Source organism: Myodes glareolus, chromosome 1 (assembly GCF_982192425.1).
Source record: "Myodes glareolus chromosome 1, mMyoGla1.1, whole genome shotgun sequence".
Taxonomy (NCBI): Eukaryota; Metazoa; Chordata; class Mammalia; order Rodentia; family Cricetidae; genus Myodes; species Myodes glareolus.
This window is the reverse complement of record NC_142026.1, coordinates 96,877,644-96,896,932: the sequence shown is the minus strand read 5'-3', so window position 1 is coordinate 96,896,932 and position 19,289 is coordinate 96,877,644. Positions and strand designations below refer to the sequence as shown.

The window sequence follows — 19,289 nt, the reverse complement described above, 5'->3', positions numbered from 1 at the left end:
TGGGCACAAGAATGCAAATGATGCACGCAACGTACATGTGAAAACGTACATATCCAAACACACAGAATAAATAAAAATAAAAATTTAAGGGGGCTGGAGAGATGGCTCACAGTTAAGAGCACTAGCTGCTCTTCCAAGGACCAGGGTTCAATTCCCAGTACCTACATGGCAGCTCACAACTGTCTGTAACTCCAGTTCCAGGGGATCTGATACCTTCACACAATGCACATAACATAAAGTTAAAATAAAAAAGAGCCAATAAAGGCATTGAGAAAACAATAAAAATTTGAAAAGACATCATACTCAGTCAAAGAAGCCAGGCACACAAAAAGCACCCATTATATAGTTTATTTATATGGAATGTCTGCAGTAGATACTTCCACACTGCTTCCTAAGGACTGGCAGGAGAGGGAATAAAATGTAACATTAATGGAAATCCATTTCTGTATGGATGATGGAAATATTCCAGAATTTGGTAGTAGTTCTTGTCGGACAACTCTGTAAATATACTAAGAGCCATAAGACAGTACATATTAAATAGAGCTGTATGGCATGGGAATTTTATCTCGATATAAGCTCTCTCTGCAGCCAACAGTGAGAGAGAAGGATGCTGCGAAGGACACGGAATATAAGAACGGAACTTAACATGTCAAAGTTCCCATGGCTGGCTTTTAGTTCCATAAACTGTAGACTCAAGTAACTTGGAGACGACTGGAGAGAGTAGAAAAACCAGCACTTTCAGACACAACCTTGGTTCGCAAAGAACTGGAGATTTACAGGTACATCTCAGTTTGACTTCTAGCTGGGCCACTTTGCTGCTTAAGCCTACGTTTCCTCCCCTGCAATGGTTTAGAGACCCGCCTTCACTGAGCCGAGTTAGAGCGGTAAGAGAGGGGTGGTCTTAGACGGTAATGGTGGATGTTCACACTTAGGATTCCATTGCTTTCTTTTTCTGTCAGGCACTGACCAAGCTCTGAGTCCAGGAGAAGGAGGGAAAGACGATCTTCTCAGAGATGTAGTGGGAGGCTGGTACCGGAAGAGTTCGCCTCCCCAGACTCTCCAGAAGCAGTGTGGGCTTTGTGTGCCCAGATCTCTAGTGTTTCTAAGGTCAGACTATACAGAAGAGATGATGGCCTCAAGAGGCGTTTGTCTTTCTTTTCTTTCCACTTTCTTTTCTTTCTTTTTTCTCCTTTCTTTCTCTCTCTCTCTCTCTCTCTCTCTCTCTCTCTCTCTTTCTTTCTTTTTTCTTTTTGAGACAGCCTTTCTCTGTGTAAAAACCCTAGCTTTTACTTGCTCTGTAGACCTGGCTGGCCTCAAACTCACAGAGATCCACCTGCCTTTGCCTCCTGAGTGCTGGGATTAAAGGCGTGAGCCACCACTGCCCGACCTTTCTTTTTTATTTTAATTAAAAAATTACATTGATTGGGTTGAGAAAGGTGTCTCAGTGGATAAGAGCACTGGCTGCTCTTCCGGAGAACCTGGGTTCTTATCCCAGCACCCACATGGTGGCTCACAACTCTTTGTAACTCCGGTACCTCTTCCGGTCTCTGCAGGCACTGTGTGCTTTGCATGGTGGTGTACAAACCATAATGGATTCAGGCAAACACTCATACACGTAAAATGAAAATAAATAAAACCTCAAAAATAAATTAAAAATGCATTTATTATTTCCTCTATGTGTGTTCACGAGTCATGTGTTTGGGGGTTGAGGAGAACGACTTCCGGGTGCTTCTTCTCCTTCCACCAACCAGGTCCTGGGTGTTGTACTCGGGTTGGCACGCTTGGCAGCACACACCTTAACTCACTGAGCCATCTTGCTGTCCTGCTTCTTTTTTCTTAGGCTGTTTGTTCTCTAGTCTTTTTGTTCCCCTCTTCTGCACCCCCCCCCCGGAATGATTATTATTATTTTTGACTCATACCCCTAGGTTATGCCCCGTATTTAACACAGAGTCATTTTTCTAATGCTTCACAACATAAGCCATTAGCGGAAGGTTTACATCTCAGTGCTGGTTTCTAAGGCCTGTTTGCCTCTCCATATCCTCAGATCACCTTTTGCTTTTATGAGCTTCATAGAGCAGGTGTGCATCGCTCTAAGGTCCGGGTGATCGCGGGGTGGCACGTGGGGCTTGCATGCCGAACACTTACATCAAGTGGTGAAGCGAGCCAATTCATAGCAAGAGGCCTTTGAGGTGGAGGACAGCACTCTAGTTAATATTTATCATGTTCCCTTTCTTTATTGCCTCCATTTAAAATCTCCACAATGCCTCAGCATGGCCTGGACTCAGATCCCTAGACTTGTCGCTGTACTTCTGCTTGCTGCTCTACTTGAATCTGAGGCGTGCTGACCGGATGTACCCTAGCGGTACATCCGGATAGGTGCTCTTGCCGGGGAGAGCCAGCCACAGTCCTACGCGGTTAAGTTCGTTTCAGGAGAGGTACTGCAGGACAGAACGTAGACCTGGTGAGGAGGAGATCATGCAGAACCCACCCACAAGGTTTTCCGAGAACTCAAGAGGTGGCAAACTCCCTCACAGAAGAATGAGGAAGGAAGGAAGAAAGCAGCTGGGAGAACCTGCTGGACTTGAATTTCCCAGTAGATCCACTTTGGGAATTTGCTATTGTATCAAGCCTGGAAAATGTCTATTATATCTTGCTGCTCCCGACCCCCACCCCACTGCCCCACTGAGTAAGAAGTTGAATGTGTCTCAGGTATGGTTGTCCATACCTGTAACTCTGGCTCTTGGGAGGTTAAGACAGAAGGATCATGAGTTCAAGGTCATCCTCAGTTATACAAAGTACACATTGAGTTCAAGGTTTGCCTCCACTACTTGAAGCCTTGTCTCAAAACAACCAAACAATATGGAGATTTTTTTCCTGAGAGTTTCTCTGTGTAGCCCAGGCTGTCTTGAAACTTGCTCTGTAGACCAGGCTGGCCTTGAAATCAGAGATCTGCCTGCTTCCACCTTTCAAGTGTTGGGATTAAAGGTGTGTGTCGCCACAGTTTGCTATAAAAAGATTCTTGCCAATTATAACTAACCATGCCTGTATTGCCTGAACGAGTATTCAAATAAAAATAAACCAATGAAACAAGCCTGTAAAGAGCAAGGTTTTTGAGTGAATTTCTGTGAGTGCAGATATGAAATCAACTAAAAATGTCTGTCAATGACAGAGTAGTTTGTATGCTATGTGTTACATACACTGTACGGAAGCATAAAACCATAGTAGGTCAGGAGACTATGGTTATGTTAGAGCGTTTAATATGTGGGCCAAAGCTCACCAGAAAATAAAGGTTCTGTGCACGTGTCTCTGACTGATCTGGAAATGCTATGCAGACCAGGCTGACCCAGAAGTCACAGAGATTCACCTGCTTCAGTCTTTAGTACTGAGATTAAAGGCTTGGACTACCACACCAGGCCAAATGTGTATATCAGTGTGCTTGTGTGTGTATGTATTTGTGATAAGATCTCATATAGCCCAGGCTGGTCTTAAATTTGATATGTACCTGAGGATGACCTTTAACTCTTGATCCTTTTGCCTTCACTTCCCAAAGGCTGGGATTATACTCAAATATTTCCCCATCTGGTTTACTTGCCTATTTACATATTTTAAGGGGCTTATAAAAAATAAGATTTTATTACATTGTGGGCTCTCTGAAAAATATCCAATAAAGCGCAGAAGCTTCACCTTAATCCCTGACACAAAGACTGACAGTTGTATGTTTATAAAACATGTTTGTTGAATGAGCCACATTTCTCTCCATTTTGATTCCAGATTAAGCAAATTCCCACATCAAACTTCATGGTCCTCTGTGATCCTAGGGTTATTTCAGCTCAACCGCAGCTCTACTCAAGCAACCTCCATTTTCATCTCTCACCCATTCTGCCTAGGAAACTGCCCTCTCTGTTCAGGAGAGGCTAGAGTTTCAAAAATTATTATCGCTCAAAAGTATAAAATATGTACAATAGAAAAAATTCTGTTTTGATTTGCAGACGTTCATCTGTACATTGCGTAGCATGTACAGAGCCCTGGATTCAATCCCTAATACAACATAAACTGGGTATGATGGTACTCACCCCTAATCCCAGGACTCAGGAGAGTCAGAAGTTCAAGGTCATCTTTAGCTACAAAGAAAATTGGAGCTCAGCATGGACTATGTGAGATTCTGTCAGACACTTGTGTGTGTGTGTGCATGTGTGTGTGTGTATATGTGTGTGTGAAAGAGAGAGAGAGAGACAGAGACAGAGAGAGACAGAGACAGAGATGGGGGAGAGAGAAAGATTGTGTGTGTGGCGTGTATGTGTGTGTGTATTCATGTACAACACCACACCCACTTTACATGGTCCTGTATGTCTAGAACCCAGGGCCCCACAGACCCCAGACATTCTACCAACCAAGCCATATCTCTACATACATCCAAAGTTAAATTTTCACTTATACTTTTTACAATAAAAGTCAGGCTGTGGCAGTCTTGGCTGAATTGGAACTTGCTTTGTAAATCTGTATGCCCTAAATTTGCGGGCTGGGCTCCATGAGACCCTGACTCAAAACCAACAACCAGCAGCTGTGCACCAGCCCAGGACTCACAGATGCCCTGAGAACTGTGAGGAGCGATGTGTAGATTTCAAAAGAAGGAAATTAAACTTCGATACACAAAAGTAAAGAAGCTGTATCTTTGCAAAGGCTCTAGTGCAGAGCTCCTTCTCCCTGTGGATAACTTTAAAAAAGGAACCTTGATAGACGCCCCAAGGCAGTTTATTTCTGGCCCCAGGTAGTCCCGGGCCAGTTAGCCAGCTTTCTCAACAGTGCTGTCACCTGATCCCAGCCCCCTGCTTTGCTCTCTCCTGTCATTCTGTCGCCTGTGAACTAACCCTAATCTACAAGAAGAGTCATTGGACAGGAAAGTAAACAATACATTGTTCTATGGTGGAAGGATTTTGCAACTGTTTTGCATTGTGAAATTTCCTCATTCCTATGAGTCCTGAAAGGTTTGTCTCAAATACCCATGGTAATGGGTGCAAATTCAGATAGAGGACCTGAAAAAAGACAGGTAGGTGTTTTGTAAATCTGGTCCGCTTCCTAGTTCTTCTATGAACAAACTGGACTTGTATCATTGAAAAGGCGTAAAGACTCTAAAATACAGTGCTCTGCTCTCCTTTGCTGACACAATTTGTACCTAAGTGGTCCAAGGGCTCTCATGAAAGTATGTGGGCATTGAGATCCCTTCATTAAATATAAATGGCTAAAGAAAGCAACGTCAAATCTTTATTCAAGCAGTTGAACCAGCTGCAGGGGACAAGAGGAATAAAGTACATGATACCACCTAACTCCGTCTTCTACTGCCTGCATTTGAAGGTCAAGAACTATCTCTGGATTCAGCAAGGAACTGAATATTACTAGCTGGGCGATGGTGGCATATGCCTTTAATCCCAGCACTTGGGAAGCAGAAGCAGGCATGAGTTCGAGGCCAGCCTGGTCTACAAGAGCTAGTTCCAAAACTACAGAAAAACCCTGTCTCGAAAAACAAAACAAAACAAACAAAAACAAAAAACCAACAACAAAAAACAAAAAAAATCAAAACCTGAATATTACTACTACAGTAATTATTTTCAGAAATAAAATTGTAATAGGAGTACTTTTTCCTCAAGTTTAACAAATGTGTTAATGTATATAAATATCACATGGGTAGGCCTCACAAAAAGATGATAAATGAATTAAGAATATTTATGGTCAGACATGGTGGCCACCTCTTCAATCACAGCACTCAGGAGTCAGGGACAGGTGAGGTCCCTGCCTAAAATTAAAGAATATTCATTCCAACATCTAACACTAAGATAGGTGGACATATTTACAAGGTATTGTGCATTATAGGTTTTATAGGAATATATGTCCAAAGCTTATCAGAAAAATAAGTTGATAAGTAAATAAATATTTACACAGACAGACTATGAACTCTTAACATATAGGTACAATGATTTTTTGTTTGCTTTTCTGTGACAGGGTTTCTCTGTGTAACAGTCCTGGCTGTCCTGGAACTTGCTTTGAAGAACAGACTGGCCTTGAACTCACAGAGATTTGCTTTCCTCTGCCTGAGTGCTGGGATTAAAAGTATGCACCACCACCACCAGGCTGTCAGATGCAATCATTTTTAAGAACAGAAATCTAAAATATTCTTATTTTTCTTATTTCTAGATAAAATTTCATGTGTAGTTGGAAGGAAGATTTTGTTTATTTACTTTGAGACAAGGTTTTACATAACTCAGGGTAGCCACAAAGTCACTATGGAGCTGCGGATGACCTTGAACCTCTTGTCCTGTCTCCACCTCCCAAGTGCTGGGAATTGGAGGCATGCACTGACACACCTATATTGCAAATCATTATTTTTTGGTTTAGTTTCTGAGTCTGTAATAAATGTTCATGATATAAAATTCAACAATTATGAATGGATAGGTGTCCCGCGCTACTGTCTCGCCAGCAAGAACGACGCAGGGCACGTAGGATCCTTCTGCAGAACAGCTTTTTAATGCATCTTGAGAGCGAGAGCATAAGCCAACATGGCGGAGACCCAGAGCGAGGCGAACCCAGCCCTTATATAGGAAACAGTCCCCGCCTCGGATGTGTCACTCTCAGATTGGTCAGCTACCCATCATCCCAGATGACGCCTCGGGAGAGGCAGGGACTACAGCGTTGGAAATTTACCAACACATGCGCGTTATCCTGTTCACCGGGCGGGGGAACTGGATGTCAGCGCCATCTTGCAATGGCGAATGTGGTTGCGGTCCTCTACAGATAGGGAGTAAAGAATAAGGGTTTTTCTTCTTTACAGAAAGAGTAAATTTCCTGTAAACCGAGGTACTCTACTTCCGTTTGGATTATGATATAGACAATCCTTGTTTTGCTTCGTATCAACAGATCACAAAGCAACTGGTAAGTTGGGCATGGCGGTTTAGGCTGTAACCACAGCACTCTGGAAGCTGAGGCTGGAATATTGTTTTGAGTTTGAGGCCAGTCTGAGTTACATGGTTAGTTCTAGGTGAGCCTGGACTACAGAGTAAGAGACCTATTTAAAAAATAGTTCAGTGTAAACACAATAATCCTGAATGGAAAGATTGCAGTCATTTCTGATTTCTTTTCGCTCTACTCTTTTATATGTTTTGGCAAATTGTCAAAATTCTTTGAGTTTGTTTCAGTGTTCAGCATTTACCATGGCATTTTCTGTGTCTGAATATCTCAAAAAGATGTGTTTCATGTCTCTTGTAGCCCAGACTGATCTGAAACTTGGTATGTATTTGAGGGCAACATTAAACTCCTGATCTTCCTGCTGCCCCTTCCCATGGACTGGGATCATGGGTATGTATTCCATGTATGGCTAGTGTGACTTTTCTTTGTTGGCGTGTGTAACATGAAGGGCCTGCTTGTTTGTGTTTCTGTCCTGCCCTGTCCCCCAACTGTTTAGTCCCAGAGAAAAATCACACTGAGATCTCTATAAGTTATAAAGCTGATTGGCCCATTAGGTCTAGCCTCTTACTGGCTAACTCTCACATCTTGATTAACCCTTTTTTCTGATCTATGTTAGCCATGTGGCTCAGTACCTTTTTCAGTGGGGCAGCTCACATCCTGTTGCTTCAGTGATCTGGGCAGGAGTGGGAGGAATCAACTTCCTCCTCCCCAGAATGTTCCTGCTCTCCTTGCATCATTTCCACTTCCTGTTTGGCTTTCCCACCTACACCTCCTGCCTGGCCAATCAGTGTTTTATTTTAAAGCATGATTGACAGAATACAGACAATTCTCCCGCACCAGGTGTGACTTCCTCTGGGTATCTCTATTTTTCCATCACTGTTATTTCCCTTTACTTATTGCCTTGGGCTACACTGTCTAGAATCCGTCAAGCCACCATATTAGAATTATTTAAGAATACATTATTTATATTTCTCTGTGTGCGTCTGTGTATGTGTATTCGCATGTGGTTTTTGTGCTTGCTGGAGGTCAGAAGAGGGTGATGTATCTCTTGGAGCATAAATAACATGACACTGAGAACTCAACTTTGGTCCTCTGGAAGACAACAAGTGTGCTTTACCCCAAGCATCTCTTCAGCTCCAATATTAATGTTGCTGTGGTACTGTTGTTTGTGTCTTGAATGTTCTCCACAGAAGCCCATTTTAAAGATTTCCCCCCAAGGAGATGCTCTTAGGACCTAGTGGAAGATTGTAAGTTCTTGGTGACTTGTCCTCTAAGGTATAGTTTTTCTAGAATCTTCTCTCTACCCTATCAATAAGGCATGAGCATAATTTCTCTCTTCTTTTCTCTCTCTCTTCTCTCTCTCTCTCTCTCTCTCTCTCTCTCTCTCTCTCTCAGACACACACACACACACACACACACACACACACACACACATAATTTCTCTCTTCCAGAATCTGGCCAGATCTATAATTCTCTGTTATCAGAGGAATGCAGCAGATGTGACCTTACGATTTCTTTCTTTCTTTTCTTTCTTTCTTTTTTGTTTCTTGGGTCAGGGTTTCTCTGTGTAAAAACCCTGGAATTTACTTGTAGACTCCGCTGGCCTCAAACTCACAGATATCCTCCTGCATCTTTCTCCCAACTGCTGGGATTAAAGGCGTGTGTTGCCACCACTGCCGCCTCCCTGGCGACCCTGGGATTTCTAAAGGCAGCACAGTTCATACTTTGACAGCTGTCCCCCTCCAAGGCTCTCAGCACCAAAGTGAGTGATCTGATTGCTCAGAGGCCATCAAGCTGGGAGGAAATTTAAGTCAACTCACATGGAAAGGTAGCATGAAGTTCAGACAAATAGATTACACAGTGTCGCCATGCCTGGCTCTTTTCTTTTTTCATTCTTTATTTTTTTCCCCCACTGCACACCTCTGCTTAGTCTGGTACTCACAATGTAGCATGAGCTGACCCAAAATTGGTGGCAATACTCCCCTGCCTCAGCCTACTGAGTACTAAGGTTACAGGAGGTCCCAGCATGCCTGGCTGATTTTTCTCCGTGTGAATAAATGCAGCAAAAGTCTGTAAGAGTACTCCTACACACATGTAGATTTATGTGCTCATGAGATTACAAAATTCAGAGCAAACGCACAGTGTTTAAGTTACAACACTTCTTTTCCATACCCTAGTCAAACAAATCAATGTCCTGAGTTTTCAGGTCACATTTGAAAGTCTGTTTTTTAGTGAAGTAAAAGTTACAAGTGAGCCAGGTGGTGGTGGCACATGCCTTTAATCCCAGCACTCGAAGGGCAGAGGCAGGTGGATCTCTCTGAGTTCAAGGCCAGCCTGATCTATAAGAGTTAGGTCTAGGATGGGCTCCAAAGCTACAGAGAAACCCTGTCTCAAAAAACCAGAAAAAAAAGTTACAAGTGTTGCTTATGCTAACAGGACAAAAGACACTAGCAGTTCAAGTGAAGAAAACTAAAGATTTATGCATTTTAAATTTACGTGTATGAATATTGTGCCCACATGTATGTATGTGCAGAACATGCACGCAATGCCCATGGTATCCAGAAGAGGGCATCAGATCTCATGGAACTAGAGTTACAGACACCTGAGCTGGGAACAGAGCCTGGGTCCTCTGCAAGAGCCTCAGCTATAACTTTTCTGAGAGGAGAAAAATTATTTTCTTCAGAAAGAACTTCAGATTCCTAGGGTGGGGACGCAGAGTAACTGCGTATTCTTGAATCTCCATTTCTGAAAATGCAGAAGACTAACAAACAACAGGTGAGCACCAGGCTCAAGTGTTTTTCAAGAGAACAAGATGTTGGGGTTAAGTTTGGGAGCCGTCACCACCCATTCAGGTTTTGTGGCACTCAGTATCAACAGTTACCAAAAGGACGCTCAGCTGCAGGCCAAGTCTCAAGTTTGTGTAACATGGGAACCTGAGTCCCCTGCAAAAGGCTAATGATATTTGCTCTTATTGACTGGAGACAACAAGGCAGCTTATCTGACATCTCAGATACTCATTAAAGAGAACACTGCTAGTGCGATGGCGCGGTGGCTGAAAGCATTTGCTGTCAAGTCTGATGGATTCAATCCCCGGAACCTTGGGAGAGTTGGTTCTCTCCTTCCACCATGTAGGTTCCGGGGATGGGTAGAGTGCTTACCCAGCATGTTCAAGGCCCAGGGTTTGATCCTAAGCGCACTAAGAACCGGATGTGGTGGTACACGACACCTGTTGCTCCAGCGTTCCAGAGCTAGAGCAGAAGGGCCCGAAGTTCAGTTATCCTCAGCTTCACAGGGAGCTGGGGGCTAACCTAGGCTACAGAAAATTCTACCTGTTAAGGGGAGGGGAGGGGAGGGGAGGGGAGGAGAGGAGAGGAGACGAGAGGAGACGAGAGGAGACGAGAGGAGAGGAGAGGAGAAGAGAGGAGAGGAGAGGAGAGGAGAGGAGAGGAGAGGGAGAGCAATGGTCTAGAGAAACCCATGGTAATCTAGCCAGAATGAACGAATGACTGAATTCTGTAGTTTGCAGAGTTTAAATTCTTTTTTTGTAGCTTCACATGAACTTTGGGTGATAAGCTCACCAGGACTACAGTATTTCCATCCCAAGGTGCTACGCTTCTAAGTATCTTAGATATCTTAGATCTCTATGGTGGCTGCTTTCTGTCTCAAGAGACCTTATCAGGCAGTATTTTAGTTAATATGTAGCGAAATCCTGAGAGTTTTTTTTTTTTTTTTTAAACAAACTTCCTTGTCTTGAACTCACCCTCAGAGAAATTGTCTATTCGTTTTCGGCTTTGTTTGTTCTTTCTTTCATTAAAAAAAAAATGCTTGATTTCAAAGCATTCCTATTTTCTTTTCTGTCTCATTGCTCACTATTGAGGCTTCCAATTTTTTAAAATATTTGTTGTAAGCTACGGTTTGCCAAGCATGCACAGTCCAAACCCAATTTCCTGAATAACTTAGCCAACCTCAAAGCAGTACGGTGGCTGACGGACCTAAGCCTTCTGCATCAAGTTAGTGTGGCCCGGCTCGCTGGAGCCCAATCTGCAGCTTTCCGCGTGGAGAGCTCTCCTAAGATCTAACCTTTAGCCAGCGCATGCCTTTCATTACGGGCATTAAGCTAAACTGTAAAATAGCCACACCGTGATGCTCTTAACTATCTAAGATCCAGACGTCCAAACCAACCGTGATGCTCTTAACTATCTAAGATCCAGACGTCCAAACCAACCGCTCTCAATGATCTTTTAAGAGGGAAAGATACTCTTAACATCGCAAACAGAAAACAGATAAGCCACGAGTCCCTCTTGCGGCAGAAGTGATGAAGCCTAAAGAATTCCTATAGCAAGATGGAGACATGACGACCCCAGCTGTGTAGGAAGCCAGCCTGGATAAGGGATGAAGAGCACCGGCTGGCTCACCCCGAAACCTGTCAATGCTGTGATCCTCGGCTGCATATTGGTTTCTGTGGCGCAGGGCACAGTTTCGAGCAGCTGCCTGACATCCTGTGTAACTAACCTGGTAAGTTTCACTGACCTGATGTTCGTGCTTGCAGAACACAATCTCGTTGTAAAAGATTCATTTTCTCCTCATGACACCTTTTTTGGCATGAGAGGTAGCAAGGATTTCCACATATTTTTTTTTCCACTGAAGGCAAGAGAATATATAATTCCAAAATATATGCACGATATTTTAACTATTTGCCATCACGCTCTAGATTTTTTGGGGAGGGGTATTTGTGGATTGAGTAAAATAATCTTAAAATAGAATCAAGTTTATAAACTGTAAAATATTCCACTTAGTAATTCATTATAAAATCATTAATATTTATTTAAAATATAAAATGGACTTTTGTCACACTGTAAACTTTCCAGTTCCTGGTTAACAGTTGGGGGTACTGTGGATGGCTTGCTGACCAGGGAGCAGGTGCAGAGGCTAGGTACAATATTTTCTATCAAGAGACTAGATTATTTGTGTCTCTTTATTTCTACCTATGCATTTGCCAGATTTGACTAACTAGTTTTGACATGAAAAGATTTTCTTATAGTTGTCTCTTTTGTATGTATTATATGATACCATTTCAATAGCAACCTAGTTGTGCTTAAAACTTCCTTTTAAGTTAACTTTTGTATTAACTTGGAAAGCCAAATACTGTAGCTGGGAAGACACGCATTCTTCCTCTCTAAAGATTAAATAACATAGCCTGGGAGTGGTGGTGCACACCTTTAATCCCAGCACTCAAGAGGCAGAGGCAGGCAGATCTCTGTGAGTTTCAGGTCAGACTGGTCTACAGAGTGAGTTCCAGGACAGCCAGGGCTATATGGAGAAACCCTGTCTCTAAAAACCAAACCAAACCAAACCAAACGCCCCCCTCAAAGATGAAATAGCATGACAGCCTGGGTATGACATTTTGCAGCTTTATTATAAAGTAACTAAGTGCCAAGCGCTGTGCACATTTTTATGCTAATACAGCAGACGTAGAATTCTTACAGCAGCAAATCATTGCTCGGGCAAACTGTAGTCAGTAGTACTTCAAAAATAGCTACAGAAATCTTTCCCAAGATTTTACTGTCTTCGATGCAGAGGTGTTTTCTTTAGCTCCTGTAGTTATAATACAAACTTAAAAATCGCATGGAAGTCAGAGACTGTGAGGGAGGTTGAGGCAGGAGGACCAGGAGTGGACACCAGGCTGGCTATAGATGTATGAGACTGTTGTTTTCTGCCCTAAAAGAGATTTATTTTATTTTTTTCTGATAAGAATATGAATATGTTGCAGTATAGGTTCATATCTATACATCTCATACTTTTTATATGATAAAGAGAAAAGAATGAAGACTGGTAATTCCACGCTTTACCTCTGATTATTTTTCTTTTGGTATTTTTCTCAAATATATATTGGTATATGTGTATGTGCATATACTGTCCTCAAACTCATGGCAATCCTCATGCCTCAGCTTGCCTAGGATCAGAATTACAGGAGCAAGCCATTGTGACTGGCTTAAACATACATATAATTTTACACACATCCGTCTCACTTCACATTATATTATGAATTTTCCTTTATAGCCTGCAATTCTTTGGAAATAAGCTCTTTAGCATATTTAGAGTGCTCTGTCACGAGTGTACCCCTGCAAGTTGTCCATTCCCTTACTTTTGAAACTGACTGTAGTTCTGAAAACAACAAACGTCTTCATTTTGTTTCTAGCTCTGCTTATTGTTCTCTCTGTGTGGGCCCCATGCCCTCAGGGTTTGGCAGCTCCAACAGACAGTCAGTTCCTTTGTTGGGCTGCCTTCCGTTCACCACCTACAGAAGAGGGTACAGGCCCTGAGGTGGCAATTGCAAGAGACACAGTCTGCTGGTTTGACCAGCAAAAGTAATAAGAGTGTTCTGAGCTGGGCCTCCCACACAGGTGTGGGAGGGGCAGCAGCTGGTGGAGGGACAACTGAAGGCAGCCACTGTGTGGCATGATGTACCCCACTGTGTTATTTCCTGCTGTCCTTTCTCATGTGGACGTTTGCTGCCATGAACATCTTTGATTTCAAGATTTTGATGGGTGATTGACGTTAAGGCATTTTCTTTTTCATGTAGACATGAGACACACTCTTGAATAAAAGAATGCTGGGATGAAGTCAGGCATGGTGATTCATGCCTCTCGCCCCAGCAGATGCAGAATTAGTACAGGCTTGAAGCCAGCCTGGGCTACAGAGTGAGCTCCAGGATTCCCTGGGCCATGCAGTGAAGCAGACAGTGATGACAACCAACCACAGAGAAGAATGTTAGAAGTGCAGCCCCTGTGGGGCTTAGAAGAGGGTGTTGCTCCCCTGGAACTGGTGGTAGAGGTGATGGTGAGGCCACCACTTGAGTGCTGACACCCGAACCCAGGTCATCTTCAAGAATGACAAATACTTGTAACTGGCCACCCTTCCAGCCCCCAAGACAGGGTCTTGTGTGGTCCTGATAGGCCTGGAACTCATTATACAGACCAGGCTGACTTCATAGTTGCAATCCTCTTTCTTCCTCTTTCTCCCAAGTGCTGGGATTGTAGCTGGGCACCACCATGCCCAGCTTTATAGATAAAGATTCAAACTAAAAGAGCCCCACCCCATCCCACCATTTTTTTTTTGACTTGGGGATTATATAGGTTGGCTTTTGAACTCTCTATGTATCTGGACGACCTTGAAAGCCCAATCCTCTGGGTTTTACTTCACAAGTGTTGAAATTATAGCTGTACACCATAATGCCCCGTAAGGTACTGTGTAACGTGAGGGGCCTGCTCATTGGGGTTTCTGTCCCACCTGGTTCCCCACAGCCAGCAAGCCCCAAAGAAAATCACACAGAGTCTACATTAAGTTATAAATTGATTGGCCCATTAGCTCAGTCTTCTTATTAGCTCTTGTAGCTTATATGAACCTATTGTTCTTATCTATGCTAGCCACATGGCTTGGTACCTTTCACAGTAGGGCAGGTCACATGTTGCTTCTTCAGTGGTCTGGGCTGGACTGGGGAGGGAGCTTTCTGCTTCCCAGGACACGCTTGTTCTCATTGCCCCACCTCTACTTCCTGTCTGGTTGATCCACCTATACTTCCTGCCTGGCCAATCAGTGTTTATTTAAAACATGATTGACAGAATACAGACAATTCTCCCTCACCAGTACTGTGCACTTAAAAAAAAATCTCCCCACTAATCACAAGGTTCAAATAACTTCTCAGAGCTGTAAATAAAGGGTGTGATTGAAATAACGAAAACCAAAGCACATTAAAAAAAAAACAAACCAAACAGCCCCTACTTTGACTCATTAAAATAGTAGCCAAATTTACAGGAGGCTATGCCCAAAGCCCAAGAGTGGGAATGCCTTGAAAAGCCTAAAATGGGCCAGAGAGGAGGCTTGACGTTAAGAGCACTCTTCCTTGCAGAGGGCTTGGGTTTATTTCCCATGAGCTATATGGTGGTTCAAAACCATCTGTAGTCCTAGATGTTGAGGATCCGACAGGCATGCACATGGTATACATACACACATGCAGGCAAAGCATTCATATACACATAGTAAAATAAATAAATCTTAGAAAAGCCTGGGCCAGGCACTGGGGGTATACACTTTTAATCCCAGCACTCGGGAGGCAGAGACAGGTGAATCCTGAGTTCAAGGCCAACCTTCTCTACAGATTGAATTTCAGGACAGCCAGGGCTGTTACACAGACAGCCAGTCTAGAAAAAAAATAAAATAAAATAAAAATAAAAAAAAACAACAAAATCAGATCTAGACTTCCTAACAATTTAATGATTTAAAACTTCAATTATTCTGTCTATTAGAAAAATAAACAGAAATGACACAGAGAAAGTTTCAGTGTGGAAAAAGCTATTAGGTTAAATTAACAAACTGGACATAAATAAAAGCACTTAAAATAAGAAAGAATATGAATAACCACAAAAAAGAGTTTTAGGGCTGGCAAGATGGTTAAGTGGGCAAAGACGCCTAGTCTGCTGGTCTGGGTTCAGTTCCTAGGACTTGGCCAAGACTAGTGACTTGGGTTCAATCCCTAGGATGCAGCTAAGCCTTATGGCCTGGATTCAATTCCTAGGACTCAGTCAAGCCTAGTGACCTGGGTCCAGTCCCTAGGAACCATATGGCAGAGAGGACCTACTCTTGCAAGTTGTTCTCTGACTTTCACATGTGTCCTGTGACTACTCAACCCCCTCCAATAAATGTAATAAAATTAAAGAAAAAAACCTATAAATTGCTAAAATGCATGCAATAATAGTCAACCTCAGACCAAACAGAAAAACTGAAAAGGGAAACTAATATTTATTTCTGACATTGGCTTGGTAAAGATACAAATATTTATGAAGAAAAGTTCATGGTTAATAAAAGTGTGGGCAAGCTGGGGCGGACATTCACTATAGACTAGAATGTAAATTATAAATTTTAAGAAAACAAAGTTATTTGTAAATATCAAAAATGATATTTTTTAGCCCTGCACATCAGAGATTACTTGACATTATTGCACAACTAATTGTGAGTCTGTGTGAAAGGCTGCGTATGGCAAACTCACACATGTCAAGGAGAAATTCTTAAGAGTTTGCACTAAACTGTGATTTTTTTTTCAGTTTTTTTTTCAAGTCAGAGTTTTTCTGTGTAGCTCTGGATGTCCTGGAACTCACTTTGTAGACCAGGCTGGCCTCCAACTTGCAGAGATATACCTGTCTCTGCCCCCCAAGTGCCAGGATTAAAGTCATGAGCTACCATGCCCGGCTAAATTTTTTGTGTATATATCTGTGTGTTGCCTGAGTGCTCTGTGCTGGGGGACAGCAGAAGAGGGTATTAGATCCTATGGAACTGGAACTTTAGATGATTGTGAGCCACTCTGTGGGTGTTGAGAACCCAGGTTCTCTGCAAGAGCAATAAATGCTCTAAACCACTCATCCATCTTTCCAACACTTTCCAATTATTAAAAAATCTAAATCTATGTGCTTCTATTTGACAGTGCTGTGGTTGAGCCTTGAACCTTGTATATGGCGGGCTAGTGCTGTACCACTGAGTCATGCCCCATCTTTATTTTTTAATTGATATGTAAAAACATAAAAAATTTTATTATACAAGTACATTGTTTGAATCTTCTCAGAATGCTATGAGTTGAACCTTATTTGGCTATTTTTTTCCTTTTTTGTGGAGGGGGGTTAGTTTACATTTTTTTTTGAGTCAGGATCTCATTGTGTGGCCTGGAATTTGAAGCAATCCCCTTGTCTTAGCTATCTGAAAGCTGGGGTTGCAGGTATCAAGCTCATAACTGGCTTCCGGATTAAGCATTATTCTTCTTAGATGTGAAATGAGAAATAATAAGTCAAACACATCTCTTAAGGAGCAACTACATGTTAAGATGAGGTGAAATGCAGGCCATTCCGCTTGGTTCCGTTTGTAAGGGAGGAAGTTAAGAATTCGATTAGTTCCAGCTCAGGTGCCAGGATAGACAAGGCTTGGGCCAAGGAGTAGGTGTTGGGTGAAGAGGTCTGGGATGTGGGACCAGGTTTGTGTGTTGGAGGTAGCTAACTCGCTGGAGCTTTGCAGGGACTGCTGAAGGTCCAAAGTGCAGAGAACACTTGTGCGCGTTCACCGAGCTCACAACTTCCTTGCTCTTGGAAACAGGAATCCGAGTGGTTTACTAAACTTTGGGTCTTGACTATAAAATAGGGTTAGTAACAGTAAGTAGTGTTGTTGGAAACACCTAGTGAGATTTAACATAAGACAACTATAGACGGAGGGATGGTTCTAGAACTGTGAGCTGCAGTGATGGCGAGGGGGATGGCGGGTGAACGAAGGTTGGGAAAGCGCCGACATAATTCACTCCCCCAGAAAACCACAGACCTGACAAAGGCTGGCTTGCCAAGGCCTCGGCAGGCCTCTGTGCAGCTGATTGAATTTCCTCTCTAGCTGTTCCAGGGATTCATGTCTTCTGCAATATGGCTTTGTAGCCATCAGGAATCTTCTCCTGTCTCCGTGTTTAACATGGACACAAGCTCAACCCAGCATCTTCTCTTTTGCCTTTTTGAACTAGCATAATTTTGAAGGGATGGGAAAATAGTCAATTATGAATCAGTTATCTTTCACCTGATTTTGTATGATTAGGATTTAATCATCCTATAGGAACCAAAACTTCATTTTGAGCAAGTTCATGGAAGCAAAGTCGTATTAAACATTTGGAAGCTCAGTATGGTGGCTCACACCGATAATCCCAGCACTTCAGAGGTGGAGGCAAGAGATGAGGAGAACAAGGCCGTGTTGACTACTTAGTAAATTCAAGGCCAGTCTTAGGCTTCACATCAAAAAACCAAACCAAACCAAACCAAACCAAACCAACCAAACAAACAAAAAACCAGGGCTGGCAAGTGGTTAAGAGACACTCGCTGCCAAGCCTGATAACCCGAGTTCGATCCCCAGGGCCCACACGATGGGAGGACAGAGCTGACTCCTTAAATTATCTTCTGATGTCCATGCATGCTGTCGCAAGACACCCCACTGCTCCACCAAATTAATAGACAAATAAAATAAAAGAAGCCAAAACAACAGAGTGAAGCTAAACAAAACATCAATAAGAAAAACCCACAAAACTCCCTCAAGAGGTTACAAAATTAACTTAAATGTCAGAGTTCTCTGTGAATACAAAGTGTTGTTATTACTTGTTATGAAAAATAAACTCTGATCTTCCTTTTGAGTATAAATCACCAAGGATGAAAATGTTTGTCTTTTCAATCCTGAGTTTTATTTCAAATTAACCTCACAGTGTGAAGTTCTTAGATAAAGCCAACAGGAACGCCTAGAACTTTCGAATTTGTGTGTGTGTGTGGTCTGCTTTTAATCACTCCTTTTGCATGTAAGTATTGAACAGTAGTTACCCATCAGGCATTTCTCCAAGTCCTGAAAAGAAGCCTGAAATGCATGGGAAGGAGGGGGTTTACCATTATCCTAGTAATGGGCTGTCTCCTGTGATGGCATCGTATATTCAGAGGCCACACTGAATGTTTAAACCATACTTTCATCCTTCTGATGACTTTTTTATAAAACTGGAAGCCAAGGATGACTACTCCATTCCTTGCTGTGTTGATCACATCTCTAACTTAGTGTTTCGTATCCATAAATCTTTTTTGTTTTGCTTTTTGAGATATGGTTTCACTGTAGCCTTGATTGACTTGGAACCTACTCTGTACACCAGGCTGGCCTCAAACTCACCTGCCACTGCCTCCTGATCAAGGTGCTGGATCTGACGCCTAGCACTGGGAAAAATAAAACGAAACAGAACAAAACAAAAAAGCAACTAAACTCAACCATGTTCGGAGTCACTATCTTCTTGTGCCATCCTAGATTACACAGCAAGTTGGAGGACCATCCTGTGCTGCATGGGACCCTGTTTCCAAAACCAGGAAGATAACACAAAAGGAAACAAAAGCATTAAGACAGGATTGGTCATTTAAAGTAATGTGTATGTGTGTGAGTGTCCCTGTGTGGGTATCTGCGTGTGAGTGCAGGCATCTGTGGAGATCAGAAGAAGTTGCTTCATCCCCTGAGGATGGAGTTGCAGGTGCTAGTGAGAAGCCTGATGTGGGTGCTGGCAACTAAACTCAGGTCCTCTGCGCAGGTGGCGCTCCTAACCAATGAGCTGTCTCTCTACCTGCAACAAAAGCTTCCTTTTCATTTTTTTTCTTGTTTTTATCTTATTGTTTATGTGTATGAGTGTTCTGCCTATGTGTCTTTGCACCATGTTTACACTTAGTACCTGTAGCGGCCAGAAGAGGGCGTCGGATTCCTGAGAACGGGAGTCACAGATGGTTGTGTGTCACCATATG

General features: G+C 42.7%; 1 protein-coding gene across 4 annotated transcripts in view; it reads left to right on the top strand.

The window, feature by feature from the left end:
* The first annotated feature begins 11,143 nt into the window (after positions 1-11,143).
* The window catches only part of Ros1 (ROS proto-oncogene 1, receptor tyrosine kinase), a 131,582-nt gene continuing 123,436 nt past the window's right edge, over positions 11,144-19,289 (top strand). For all 4 annotated transcript variants that reach the window (XM_087910994.1, XM_087910983.1, XM_087911003.1 and 1 more), the window contains exon 1: positions 11,144-11,472. In XM_087910994.1, coding sequence (XP_087767120.1) covers positions 11,350-11,472 — 123 coding nt within the window. In that variant the 5' untranslated portion in view covers positions 11,144-11,349. The remainder of the gene's footprint in view (positions 11,473-19,289) is intronic.